Source organism: Onychomys torridus, chromosome 4 (assembly GCF_903995425.1).
Source record: "Onychomys torridus chromosome 4, mOncTor1.1, whole genome shotgun sequence".
NCBI classification, from domain to species: domain Eukaryota; kingdom Metazoa; phylum Chordata; class Mammalia; order Rodentia; family Cricetidae; genus Onychomys; species Onychomys torridus.
Genome location: NC_050446.1, coordinates 47,231,738 through 47,245,795, shown reverse-complemented (window position 1 = coordinate 47,245,795; position 14,058 = coordinate 47,231,738). Strand labels below are relative to the sequence as shown.

The following is a 14,058-nucleotide window of genomic DNA, read 5'->3' as shown; positions in this document are numbered from 1 at the left end:
GCAGGTTTTAATGCATGCATGTATGTATGTATGTATGCATGTATGTATGTATGTCTATCTGCATATACATATATATGTGTATGTATAAAGAGGCCATGCTTTTGAGAGGGGGCAACAAGGGGGAATATATGGAAAGAATTAGAGGGAGGAAAGGAAAGAGAGAAATGATGTAATTATATGTTAATTTAAAATTAAAATTTAATACATAAAAATGTTCCTTAGTTTTTAACATTTTCTTTTATAATGAGAATGCCTATCTTGGCATTTCTGAGAAGCTGTAGGGTACTCCATTTGGGACTATGTGGGTGTCTTCTAGGCTTAAGGCTTCAGATCTAGTCCAATTTTTTTTTAAATAAAAGATTTATTTATTTATTATGTATACACAAGAGGGCACCAGATCTCATTACAGATGGTTGTGAGCCACCATGTGTTTGCTGGGAATTGAACTCAGGACTCTGGAAGAGCAGTCAGTGCTCTTAACCTTTGAGCCATCTCTCCAGCTCCCAAAATTTTTATAAAGAACTTTTGAAGGTTATTTGGTCACTTATTGGGATCAAAGGCAAGAATTGTGACAAAGAGAGTTTGAGAGACAGCGTGGCACTTAAGAGCACTGACTGCTCCTCTAGAGGACCTAGGTTCAATTCTCATCACCTACAGTGGCTTCCAACCATCTGTAAATCCAGTTTCAGGAGATCCAATGTGTGTGTGTGTGTGTGTGTGTGTGTGTGTACATGTGAACTATGACACAGGACAAAAAGTAGTTATTTTTCTCATCAGTTATTTAATCTGTCTATCAAGTTAGAAACTGACGATCTTCAGAATTGGTCAGTTCTCATTGGTATAGGAACTCTTAACCCAAGAGTCTGAAAGGAAGATGCCTTTGACTTGCAAGGGCACGTTTGCCTGTTTGTTTGGAGGTGGGAGTGCATGGATTTCTTCGGCTTTCTAGAGGTGACAGGAGGCGGTTTGAATGAAAATGGCCCCCAGAGAGGGCTCACAGAGTGTGGTGCTACTGGGAGGCGTGGCCTTGTTGGATAGGTGTGGCCTTGGAGGAGGCATGGCCTTGTTGGAGTAGGTGTGGCCTTGGAGGAGGCGTGGCCTTGTTGGAGTAGGTGTGGCCTTGGAGGAGGTGTGGCCTTGGAGGGGGCGTGGCCTTAGAGGAGGTGTGGCCTTGGAGTAGGTGTGGCCTTAGAGGAGGTGTGGCCTTGTTGGAGTAGGTGTGGCCTTGGAGGAGGCGTGGCCTTGTTGGAGTAGGTGTGGCTTTGTTGGATTCAGGCTTTGAGAGCAGGCTTTGAGGTTTCAGATGCTCAAGCCAGGTGTCACCTTCTCTTCCTGATGCCTGCTGATCTAGATGTAGAACTCTCAGCTACGTCTCCAACACCATGTCTGCCTGCATACAGCCATGCTTCCTGCCATGTTGATGGACTAAAGCTCTGAACCTGTAAGCCAGCCCCAATTAAATGTTTTCCTTTTTAAGAGTCTGCCATGGTCATGGTGTCTCTTCACAGAAACAGAACACTGACTAAGACATGATAGAAAACAGCCTGCGAAGATCTTGTAAAATCATCCAGATGACCACTCTTCAGAGTACAGCAGAGCAGACAGTCACTGGGGTCAACCGCTCAGAACTGTCTGGATAGCAAAACCTCTCTGTAGTAAGCATTGGCCACCCTTGTAGGCCAGCAGTTGTTTACATAGGTACCCCTAGGCACACATGGGTGAGTTAGAGAGGATGCAGATCTTAATCCTCTTCTACACAGAAGCTAAAATGTGATGCCAATTTTCCAGCACCTTCTCACAGCCTAAGTAAAAACTGCCCGATGAAGTGGAGACTTCCTTCACAGCCTGAATGAAAGGATGCAAATCTGGGGTGAAGAAGGAGCTGCCTCCATGAGATGAGGCGTGTCTTGGCCAAAGGGCAATCCAAGGCCGAGTATGCCTGTGATAGTCTGAGCTGAACTGTTCCGGGCATGCGCAGATACGCCATGGAGGAACAAACAGAATGGATACACTGTGTAAAAGGATCGGTCCTTGGATTGTCTGTCCTGGACAAGTACCGCAAACATTCGGGCCCAAGGGAATGAGTCAGTGTGGAAACTTTCCTTTGGAGGATGAATCCATTAAGAGCAGAAACAAACCCCGGGCTCTCTGCTCTTATATCTGATTTCTGCACAAATGCAGAGTCTAATACTTACAGCGGGAGTGTGCCCACTGGGAGCGCCCCGCCATTGTGTCCCGGCACACAAATGTCTCCTTTGAAATGAAGAGCTCTGAGCTCCTCTGCATTTGGTTCTCAGACCCGTTTGAATTTGTCCTTTAAATAGACTGCTTAGCAAAGACCCCTGGCATGGACTTAATGAAAAGAGATATCATTAATTCTCTCCTTAAGAAGATGAGGCTTTGGGAATACCAAGTCTTTGTGTTATTAGGTCAGTGGCTGAGGCGGGCTGTGCTCGCTGCCCACTGCCAAGCACCCTCAGACCTTTGCAGACGGTGGTGAAAGAAAAGCGGGGCTGAGTCAGTGGGACTCTGAGTCCTCTGCTCACTGTTTAGGTGGATTAATGACCCACACACATCCTCAGGTACACAAGGTGCTTGACATGGAAAATACCAGCTAACTGCTTCGGTGCAGCACAGGTTCAGTGACAAGCCTCTAGACCCATGGGTCTGAGGGAACTAAGAGCAGTTTCAGCATGAGTAGAAGGCTTGACCATTTGAGTGGCGGGACGGAGACCCGGCGCTTTCAAAAGTGGCTCCCACTAAAGCAAGAAGTGGCCACTGGGAGTAACTAAAGGTAACTGGGTTCATGCAGGGGTCCAGGATCTGTCCTCACAGTGAGTTCAGATCTGGAATCTTGGGCCCCAAGTTGGAATCCTCTTAATCCACCAGGGCATCACACATACACAGAGATTTTCTCCTTCATAAGAACAGGCTTAAATATCAGTGAGGCACCATAAACAGGGAGAGAATGATTGAGGGGTCTGTGGGGGAAGCTGGGGGTGATGCTCAGTTAAACTCCATTGTAACCTGAGCCCCGATGCCCCATGGCTCCTCCGTTGATGATGGTTGGGAGAAAAATTACGGATTTTTTTTTACTAGCCATTATTTATTGTGAGTTCCTTCCCAGTCATTGTTCTAACTACATCCATAGACTCACAGCTCAATAGAAACAGATCTATTCTTTTTTAAACGAACAGTTGAGCTAGTTAAACCCAGCAGCAGTCCAGATGCAACACCTGAACCCTGCTACAATGTCCCTTCTCCCACACCACTTCATGTCCTTTCTTTGGTTTTTGTGCCTTTGAGCCAAATTAGGCCAGATTCCTCGAAACACTTAATCTTGACCAGTGAAGGAATAACACAATAACTCGGTTACAATGGACTTCATAGTGGACAGTCGACCATATTGCTAGACAACCTTAAGAGGCTTCTGGAACCTTTAAGGAGAGTGTGGGCCAGAAGCTGGCCAAGGAGTGTCACCCCTTCACATCTTCTGAGAATCTGCCTCTCAGTTGAGTGACTAGGGCAGTTTCCTGGTTTGTAAAATAAGTCGAACAAAAATTTCTCAAAGGCCACTATAATCTTCAATATGGGTAGTTCCCATAAGTACTTGGTAGAGAGCTCACTTGGAGAGCTGAAACATGGCCATGAATTACAAACATAACCCCTCCCTGTCTTAGTTAGGGTTTCTCTTGTTGTGATAAAATACCATGACCAAAAGCAACTCATAGAGGTTTATTTTATCTTACACTTCCAGGTAGCTGTCCATCATGGGTGTGTGGGGGGGGAGGGGGTTGTGGGGGGGGAACATTTTCCTCCTACTGGGCTACCTTGCCCAGCCCTGACATGAGGGTTTATGTCTAGTCTTATGGTAACTTGTTCTGCCCATGCTTGGTTGCTATCCCTGGGAGGCCTGCTCTTTTTTGAAGGGAAATGGAGGAGGAGTGGACCTGGGGGGTGGGGGGGGAGCTGGGAGGAGTGGGGGGAGGGGAAACTGCAGTTGGGATGTATTGTATGAGAGAAGAATTTAAGAAAAAAGAATAAAGAATTGTACTTATTATTATTGGGTGCATGTGCCACTGTGTGAGTATGGAAGTCAAAGGACAACCTCTGTGGAGTCTTTTCTCTTCTTCCAACTTTACGTGGGTCCTGGGGATCCACCTCAGGTTATCAGGCTTGTGGACAAGTGCTTTCACCTCTAAGCTATCTCACCAGTCCCTGTGAGGCAGTTTCTTAATAGCTAGTTGATGTGGGAGGGACAACCCCACTGTGGATGGTGCCACCCTAGGCAGGTGGGCCTGGGCTATATAAGAAAGCAGGCTAAGCAAGCCAGGAGATAATAAACCACCTGGCATCCATCTTGGGATTGAAAGCCATCTTATAGTAAAGACAAACGAGGTTCATTCCTGTTTATGATTAAATCTGTTTCTCAAGGATTGGGCTTTGCCCCACCTGTAACCTTAACTACAAATGGTTCTGCACTGCCCGTTCCAGGAAATGACAACCATGCCTCTGTTTCAAAAAGTTATTATGACCACCTTGTCATACTACCTTGTCATGACTACCTTGTTCTGACCACCTTGTTATGACTACCTTGTTATGGACCACCTTGTCATGACTACCTTGTTATGACCACCTTGTCATACTACCTTGTCATGACTACCTTGTTCTGACCACCTTGTTATGGACCACCTTGTTATGACCACCTTGTTATGACCACCTTACAGCCATGTCTTTGTTTCAGGAAGCTGTTAGGACCAACTTGTTATCTTCTGCTTCTGTAACTCCACCTATTTGCCTGCCAAATCCCCCATTCAGAAACCCCCCTACTCCTGAACTATAAAAACCCTTATCTTACCCATGTCCAGTGCTGATCTCTCGAACCCTGCCTTAAGGAAGAGACAGCCTGTGTACACACACACACCACACACACACACACACACACACACACACCTGTGGGATTAACAGGGACACAAGCCAGTCAACAGTATTCTTCCATGATCTCTACTCCACTCCTTCCTTGGCTTTTCTCCATAATGGTCTGTAAGCTGAATAAAGCCTTGCTTTCTTAAATTGGTTTTTGGTGATGGTGTTTATCACGGCAACAGAAAGTGAGCCAGGACACGAAGAGGGACAAACAAAAGTGAAAATTAGGAGAAATGATGTTTTTTTGCAGTTCTACAAACAGTCATGTGATCAAGTGCCCCCCATCCCATATTTAATTTGGGATTACATTTGTTTTGCCCTTCCACAGTACTTGAGGTTGGCTACATCTTCTTTTGATATTACACTCATCATGCCTCCCAGACTTCAGCCTCCATATTGCCATCTGTTCTCAATTTCCAAGCCCAGGTGGGAATCACAGGTAGTTAAGAATCCTTTTCTCTCTGATTATAGTCATTAAAAGCATATTATTACTCTAGAAAAGATGGTGCTAAGAGAATCAAAAGACAAGCTGCAGATTGGGAGAAAATACATGGAAATTGATGTAAGACCAGTATACAAGCATGTAAAGAACTTTAAAAACTCAATAAAAAAACAACACAAACTTAAAGTTGGCAGAGCTGAGCAGATACCTCCCTGAAGAAGGCACATGGATGGTAAATAACCATATGAAAAAATGTTCCAGTCCTCAGGTCATCAGAAAATTGCAAATTAAAATGATAACTGATGCCATTATATATTTAATAGATGGCTCAAATCCAAGGTATTGATGACCTCAAATTCTGGCAAAGAATTTAGACCGTGGGGACTCTCATGCATTAATATAACATAGTAATAGTTACTCTGGAAGACAATTTGACAGTTTCTAACAAAGCAAAGATGTTTGTACCACATAATCAAATTTTGGCCAAAATGAGTCAAAAACCTATTTCCATGCCAAACCTTGCCCAAAATGTCTGTAGTAGCTTTATTAATAATTGTCCAAACCTGAAATAACTAAGATGTCTGCCAATCAGTAGGCAGATAAACAGGCTGTAGTACACTCATACAACAAAATGGTACCCAGCAATCAAAACAAGCAAGCTATAGGGCCATGGCACAACATAACACAGCTCCAGGTGAACACTGATAATGAAAGGAACCAAGCTAAAAATGCCCAGAACATGTCAAAAACAGAGGAATACAGTGAGGAGGGGTATATGGAAATGATGTACTTTTCTGCTCAGTGTTCCTGAAACAAACAAAAATGACTCAAAGTCTATTAAGGAACAACAGCTGGGTGAGGCAGTGCACACCTTTAGTCCCAGCACTGGGGAGGCAGAGGCAAGCAGATCTCCGAGTTTGAGGCCAGTTTGGTCTACAGAGAGTTTCAGACCAGCTGTGGTGTCTTGAATGAAAATGGCCCCCCCTGGCTCGTATGTTTGAATGTTGTTCCTGAAGTTAGTGGAATAATTGAGGAAGGATTAGGAGGTGTAGCTTTGTTGGAGGAGGTGTGTCATGGGGGCTGGGCTTTAAGGTTTCAGTTAGCTCTCTCTGCTTGTTGCTTGTGGATCAGATGTGAGTTCTCAGCTACTGCTCCAGCACCATGCCTGCCTGCCGCCATGTTCTCCACCACGATAGTCATGGATTCTAACCCAAATTAAATGCTTTCTTATATAAGTTGCCTTGGTTATGATGTTGTCACAGCAATAGAGAAGTAACTAAAGACACCTGCCAAGGCCACATAGCAAGTCTTTGTCTCTCTCTCTCTCTCTCTCTCTCTCTCTCACACACACACACACACACACACACACACACACACACACACCAACAGTAGAAAAATGTTTCATGCCCAATTTCAAAAAACAAGCAGAAGATAAAAAACCATAACTCCATTTCTACCATGAAACAATTGCATGTTTGATTTTAAAGTTGAGTTTAAAGTGTAATAAAGTAGGTGTCTAAGATTAATGGGGCAGTCTGTGTACATTACTTAAGACATCACATCCACTAAAATCAAAGTCTCTCTGGGCTCATTTCTCAGTCCTGCCATGGGAATCAGTCCTGGAAGCTCTGCCTCGCCTTCTTTGGCAGCTGTGCCCCTGATGCCATCCTGGCAGTGATAGAAAGCACATCCCAACCTAACTTTCACTGGGGAGCACCACCAAGGCTGGGCAGGAACAATCTAGGCAGAAATAATGTCCTAGGCTTTGTAATGAGCTTTTCTACAGGGCAGGGACAAGACCAGATTGTGGAAGGCTTTGGGGAATGTGGCGTTTTGAATAAGAATGATCCCATAGGCTCATATATTTGAGCGTTTAATCACTAGAGCATGGAACTGTTTGAGAGGATTACAAGGGTTAGGAGGTGTGGCCTTGTTGGAGGAGGAAATGTGTCACTAGGGGTGCACTTTGAGATTTTCAAAAGCCTTTGCCAGGCCCAGTCTCCCCTCCCTCTGTCCCTCCCTCCCTCCTTCCCTCCTTCCCTCCCTTCCTTCCTCCCTTCCTCCCTCTGCCTACAGATCAGGATGTCGGTCTCAGCTACTGCACTAGTACCATGTTGCCATCATGATGATAATGGACTAATCCTTTGAAACTACAAGCAATCCCCCAATAAAATACTGTTTTTCTTGTTTTTTGTTTGTTTGTTGGTTGGTTTTTTAAATAAGAGTTGCCTTGGTCATGGTGTCTCCTCGAAGTGACCCAATGGTGACTAAGACAGGGAGCATGTGGCCTCTGCAGTGATGGCCTGGCACACACTCTCCATGGCATCCTGCTGTTTACTGTCAGCCGGTCACTCTCCCGTCAGCCTCTACCACAGTCAGATCTCACTGGGGACCCTGGGTAGGGAGGGAGGCCTGGCCACATAAACAGACTCTGTCCCTTTTTCATTCCTCAAATTCCTCTCAAATGCAGGTCCATAAGAAACCCTTGCTTCTTGGCAGGGACATTGCAAAAAATTTTTTAAATTAATTTTGTTTTTATTAAGAGATTTTCTATTCATTTTACATACCAACCACAGATTCCCCTGTCTTCCCTCCTCGCACCCCCAGCCTCCCCCCCCCCACGCCCCAGTACCACCTCCTCCAAGGCAAGGTCTCCCCTGGGGAATCAGCAGAGCCTGGTATATTCACTTGAGGCAGTTCCAGGCCCCTCCTCCCTGTACCAAGTGTCTCAGCATAGGCACTGGGCTCCAAAAAGCCGGCTCATGCACTAGGGGCAGGTCCCGATCCCACTGCCTGGGGGCCCCCTATACAGTTCAAGCTAAACAACTATCTCGCCTATCCAGAAGGCCTAGTCCAATACCATGGAGGCTCCTCAGCTATTGGTCCACAGTTCATGCATTTCCATTAGTTTGACTAGTTGTCTCTGTATTTTTTCCCATCATGGTCTTGATATCCCTTGCTCACAGCATCCCTCCTCTCCCCCATTGACCGGACTCCTGGAGCTCCACCTGGGACCTGGCTGTGGATCTCTGAATCTGTCTCCATCAGTCACTGGATGAGGGCTCCAGGATGACAGTCAGGGTATCTAGCCATCCAATCACCAGAGTATGCCAGTTCATGCACCCTCTCGACCATCGCCAGTAGTCTATAGTGGAGTCATCCCTGGGGATTCCTGGGAACACCCCCAGCACTCTGCTTCTCCCTATTCCCATGGTGTCCTCATTTATCATGGTATCTCTTTCCTTGTTCTCCCACTCTGTTCCCATCCCAGCTTGAACCTCCTGCTCCCCTAAGCTCTCATCCTTCATTCCTTGCCCTCCATCTCTCCCCTCACCCCCAGTTTGCTCATGTAGATCTCATCCATTTCTCCATCGCTGGGCAATCCATGGGTCCTTCCTAGGGACCTCTTTCCTAGCTAGCCTCCCTGCAGTCTGGTTATCCTTTGCTTCATATCTAGTATCCACTTATGAGTGAATACAGACACTGAGAGGAACAATTAATAAATGGGACCTCTTACAACTGAGAAGCTTTTGTAGGGCAAAGGACACAGTCAGTAAGACAAAATAAAAGCCTACCCAATAGGAAAAGATCTTCACCAACCCCACATCTGACAAAGGACTGATCTCCAGAATATATAAAGAACTCAAGAAACTAGACATCAAAATACCCAACAGTACAATTAAAAAATGGGCTAAAGAGCTAAACAGAGAATTCTTAATAGAAGCTCAAATGGCTGAAAGACATTTAAGGAATTGCTCAACATCCTTGGTCATCAGGGAAATGCAAATCAAAACGACTCTGAGATACCATCTTACACCTGTCAGAATGGCTAAGATCAAAAACACAGAAGACAGCTTATGCTGGAGAGGATGTGGAGCAAGGGGAACTCTCCTCCACTGCTGGTGGGAATGCAAGCCACGTGGAAAGCTCTACAATAGAGTACACATCCTGTTTGGTCGCCGAGAGTACAAATTCCTTGTGGGCTGGAAGACAGGGCACATTTCAGCTGTATTTCCCCTTCACAGTCCTATTGCATTTTCACTGACTGAAAAATGGGTAAAGAAGAATTTTGGAGAGCTGAGAAATAACTACATCTTTCAGCAAAGCAGATCAGGTTGACTTTGAGTCTGACAACCATATTTGAAGTAGAGAGCCTTCTTCCTTTTTTAAAAAATTATTATTTTTTTATCTTAAGTGAATGGCATTGAAGTGAATGTTTGGTGTCATGTATGTACATGCATCCTGTGTGTGCCTAGTGCTCACCAAGGTCAGAAAATGTCACCAGATTATTTGGAACTAGAGTTATAGATAGTTGTGAGCAAGAATCAAACCGAGGTCCTCTAGAAGAGCAATCAGTGTTCTTAACTGCTAAGCTGTCTCTCCAGCCCCAAGATTTCTTTCCTTGAACTAGGGATATAGCTGTTCATAAATACTTTCTACAATCATGTTCTATACTTTATCTTTCCAGAAGCACTGATTACAGCTGCCCACAAGCCTGAAACTGACTTCCACCAATAGCAAGGGATTTTGAAAAGGGACCAGAATTCATTGGCACCAAAGACAAGTGATGAGGTGCCTGTCTTTTGCTAGGTCAATGGCCTTGCTACCCAGAGTGCAGAACTATTTCCAAGTCCATATTCATTCCTAAGCCAGAGATTCTGCCCTTGAATGATTGACTCTGCTACAATCTAGATATTTCTTTATTTTTGTTTTAACAAAAGCAGCTTAGGAACAGTTTCATAATTTCAGGATTTTATAAGGCAACTATGGCCCTTGATATCCATTTAAGCACACGAGTAGGAGGCAAACTGCTACGACTCATGTATGTATTTTGGCTGTTTGAAGCAGAGTCTTGATGTAGCCCAGGCTGGCCTCAAACTTGCTGTGTATCCAAGGCTGGTCATGGACTCTGACCCTCTTGCCTCTGCCTCCTAAGTGGGATTGTACTGCCATGGCCATCCAAAACTGCTATTTCTTGTTTGTTTGTTTATTTGTTGGGACAGTGTCTCTCTTAGCCCGTGCTGTCCTGGAACTCACTTTGTAGACCAGGAGGGCCTCAAACTCAATGGAGATCTGCCTGCCTCTGCCTCCTGAGTGCTGAGATTAAAGGCATATACTACCACCTGACATAAGCTACTTTTTAATATTGTTCCCATCCTTTATGGCTTCCTGTTAACACTACATCATCTCACTAATTGGGTCCTGACTTCTAGAAAGCCCTTCACAAACAACTCACTGGATCATATACCAGCACATGAATGGTCAAACTGCATGCATTCCAAATATCTTCCTTACCAGGTTTGGGAGGGCCTTCACAGGGGCTCAGCCTCTGGTGAGTTGGAGCAGTGTGACAAGTCAAAGAAGATGACACATGGGTCCCAGCCACTGAGTGCTACCAAAAGATTGAGTGAGAAAAGTGTCATTTCTATCCTCTGATGAAGTAGCCTTCAGGACATGCTTTTCATTAAACCAGGGGACCCTTGCTCCTGACTGTACTGATGACATTTGTATGCTCCCTGTGTCTTGTATAGACATGAGTGACAGTCCTCTCCTGGGGCAATTAGGAGCCACACTGCAGTACCTTTTACTTCATTCATTAATTTCATCCTATGCACCTACTACTCTCTTCAAATACTTACAGTTCAGGACAGAAACCCAGCCACATGCTAATTCTCCTCTTTACTTAATTTTTATCCTTAAGAGAGAAACAAGAAAACCTATAGGAAGGTACTAATCTGCCTACCATTTCTAAGCACATCATCCAAAGGATTTTGTTTTTTTAATCTTACATATGCTCAGCAGAGTTACTGGCAAAAACTGTACATTTTCTTCATTTCACCCTTTCAACATCAAATAGAAGGCAGCAAAAATTGGATCAGACTTCAAAGCCTGCTGTGGGCTCCAAGTCACAGAGAGACGCCTCCATTTCACATGCTGAATTCAGGCAGGGTATCAAAGTGTACCAGAGAACCTCAGGTCCTCTCTCAGAGAGAGACTCCACCATCTGCAGAGCGGAGCACTCAGCAAATCACCTCAGGGAGCAGTGAACGTTTATTCTCAGCAGCGGATTTCCAGGCTTTTGATTTTCTCTTCCCTTTACCACCCTGTCTCTCCACTGAACCAAGGTTCTTTAGCTAGGCTTTTGTCTCAAAGACTTCAAAATATCACTGCAAGTTTCATGTTGGGATGGCTGAGCCCAGCAGTCACAGACAGGCTCCATGCCCATGGACTTGGACCAGACTGAAGGGAAGGTTACCTCAGCATCATCATGTCCAGCTGCCTTAGGTGTGTGTCCTGAGGCAACATCACAGCCTGTTGGGGAACTCTGGGCTTGTGGATGCCTAAAAGGACAACAAAAAACATAAATTTTAAAAGGTTTGAAAATTACAATAAAAAAAATCAATAGGAGTACTACTGGAAAACAAAACAAAACACTGTTTTCCTCCAAAAACAGGTATGCAAACTTATTCCTTCTGCATCTGTTTCATCCTGTGCCAGCCCTTGGTCAAAAGGACACTGTCCATGTAAAGAAATGCATCTTACTGGTATTGTCTCTGTGTGTTCCAACAGATCCACAGCCACCTAAAGTCCTAAGACCTGGAAACTGTCCCTTTAAAGTTGTGTGGGTTAGTGAGCAATGCCAGGTTTCCACAGGTTTCCAATGTCAGGTTTGCCAAGTTGATATAAGGCTGTACTTTCTGCTCAGTGCATTTACCACACTCCATGTTCAAGAGGTACAAGTGTGTTCCATAGTCAGATAAGCTTGGGGATGGTGGGTGGAGTGTGATGGAAGAGTCTCCTAGCTACAGGGATGCTCTTCCAACAGTCACAGTGCACCCTGGACCTCTGAAGCAGAGATAGGACTGATTACAGTGTCTGAAGTTACCAGACCAGGAACTTGCTAACATCTAGTGAACTATTCAATTTTTGTAGGGAAAAAGTTTGGCACAGATGAGTCTAGTCGAAAGCACAAAGCAAGGTTAAGTTAGCATCTTTCAGCTAAGCTCATGGTCACATGCCTGTGATCCCCAAATTCAGGAGGCAGACATAGGGGTACATAGACCCTGCCTCAGATAGAAGCCTGCAAGAGAAAAGCACTGACCTGGGAGGGAAGTCTGTGTTCTGACCTTGCCTGAGTATCTCTGGTATCCCACCACACACACACACACACACACACACACACACACACACACACAAATATGTGATTCTGGGTGAGTTTCAAGTATTCTGGGTTCTATCTTTCCTCAGCTATAAAGTGAGGGAACTGATATAAGCTGGTCTTAAGGTTACCTCCAGTGCTACATTTTAAATCTTGTTATTTAAACTGAGTAATTCATTCCAACACAGGTGGACCATTTGTGAATACATCTCAGAGATGGTTATAAATAGTATACCCATCAAGAACACCTCAAGACCTGGGGAGAAGGGAGTGTTATTTATTTATTTATTTATTTATTTATTTATTTATTTATTTATTTATTTGTTTGTTTGCTTATTCATTCATTCATTCATTCATTCATTCATTTACTCATTTATTTATTTATTTATTGGCATCACATGCCTTCCACATGGAAGGGAAGGGATCAGAATGACTGCTTTCCACATTCCTTATCAGCTCCTATCTCAGTGCCTGGGACACAGTAGAGTTAGTAAATGTTAGTATAAGTTGGATAAAAAGATCCTTAACAGTAAATTTAAATTAGCTAATTATTTATATTGCATTTCTGGTTTTTAAAACGTTCTTAAATATCTAATAAGATCTTCACAACCATCTGAGCCAAGCACTCTCATTGTGCCTACAACACTGAAGAAATAAGGTTCAGAAAGGTAAGGATTTCCTCAGGTATCCTGGCAATTTCCTAGACATTGTTGACCCAGGTTTTTCTGGCTCCAAATTCTCTGCTCTCCCTCTGGCCCAGTCTTCCCTCAATGCAATTTGTCACTGGTTCAAGAGACTCACTCACTCTTGTCTAGTCCAGCAAATCCTGGTGGCTGTGGGACACTTAAGGTCATGTGCCTTCTATGTTCCTTCAAAGTGCTAGTGAGCTTTAGGGAAAATCTAGAGAAGAGTGTGGAGTTAGGACTACTGCCACACCTCCACTTCCTACTACTCCCAGGGCAGAAATCAGAGCATCTTGAACACGCCTCTAGCTTGGGGGCCTTTTAGAAGCCAAAGACCAGTACAGATGCCTCTTGATGTTCCCTGGGGCTAGCCAATCAAAGGACTCTTCCCCCTTTAAGCCTTTAGAAGACTCTAAGGCCCTTAGTGCAATGCTTTACTGTTATTTGACTTGAAAAAGGAGGAGCAGGGAGGAAGCACTGTCCCCAGACAGATAAACTGGAAAGTACATAACAAAGTTAAGCAGATTTCTTCCCAGAGACCCCATGCATAATAAAATTCTGAGAGAGGGAAGAAAGGTATCCTTCCCTAGATATTATCACTGGACTCCCGTGTATTGTATAATTCACTGTACTGATAAGGGAAATTCTTATAAGAAAAAGTTACAACATGCATTTTCTTCAATCTTCAGTGTGTGTGTGTGTGTGTGTGTGTGTGTGTGTGTGTGTGTGTGTACATGCACAATTATACGCTTGCATGTGTGGGCCTACATATGTGCTTGTGTGCCTGTGTGGATGTAGGTCAGGTGTCTTCCTCTATGGCTCTCCACTTTATGTACTGAGGCAGGGTC

General features: G+C 44.4%; 1 protein-coding gene across 1 annotated transcript in view; it reads right to left on the bottom strand.

Moving 5' to 3' along the window:
- The window catches only part of Myo3b (myosin IIIB), a 336,688-nt gene that overhangs the window by 69,185 nt on the left and 253,445 nt on the right, over positions 1-14,058 (bottom strand). Inside the window, exons 29-30 of the mRNA XM_036185605.1 lie at positions 11,625-11,709; positions 10,664-10,760 (exon numbers count right to left, since the gene is read on the bottom strand). Coding sequence (XP_036041498.1) covers positions 10,664-10,760; positions 11,625-11,709 — 182 coding nt within the window. The remainder of the gene's footprint in view (positions 1-10,663; positions 10,761-11,624; positions 11,710-14,058) is intronic.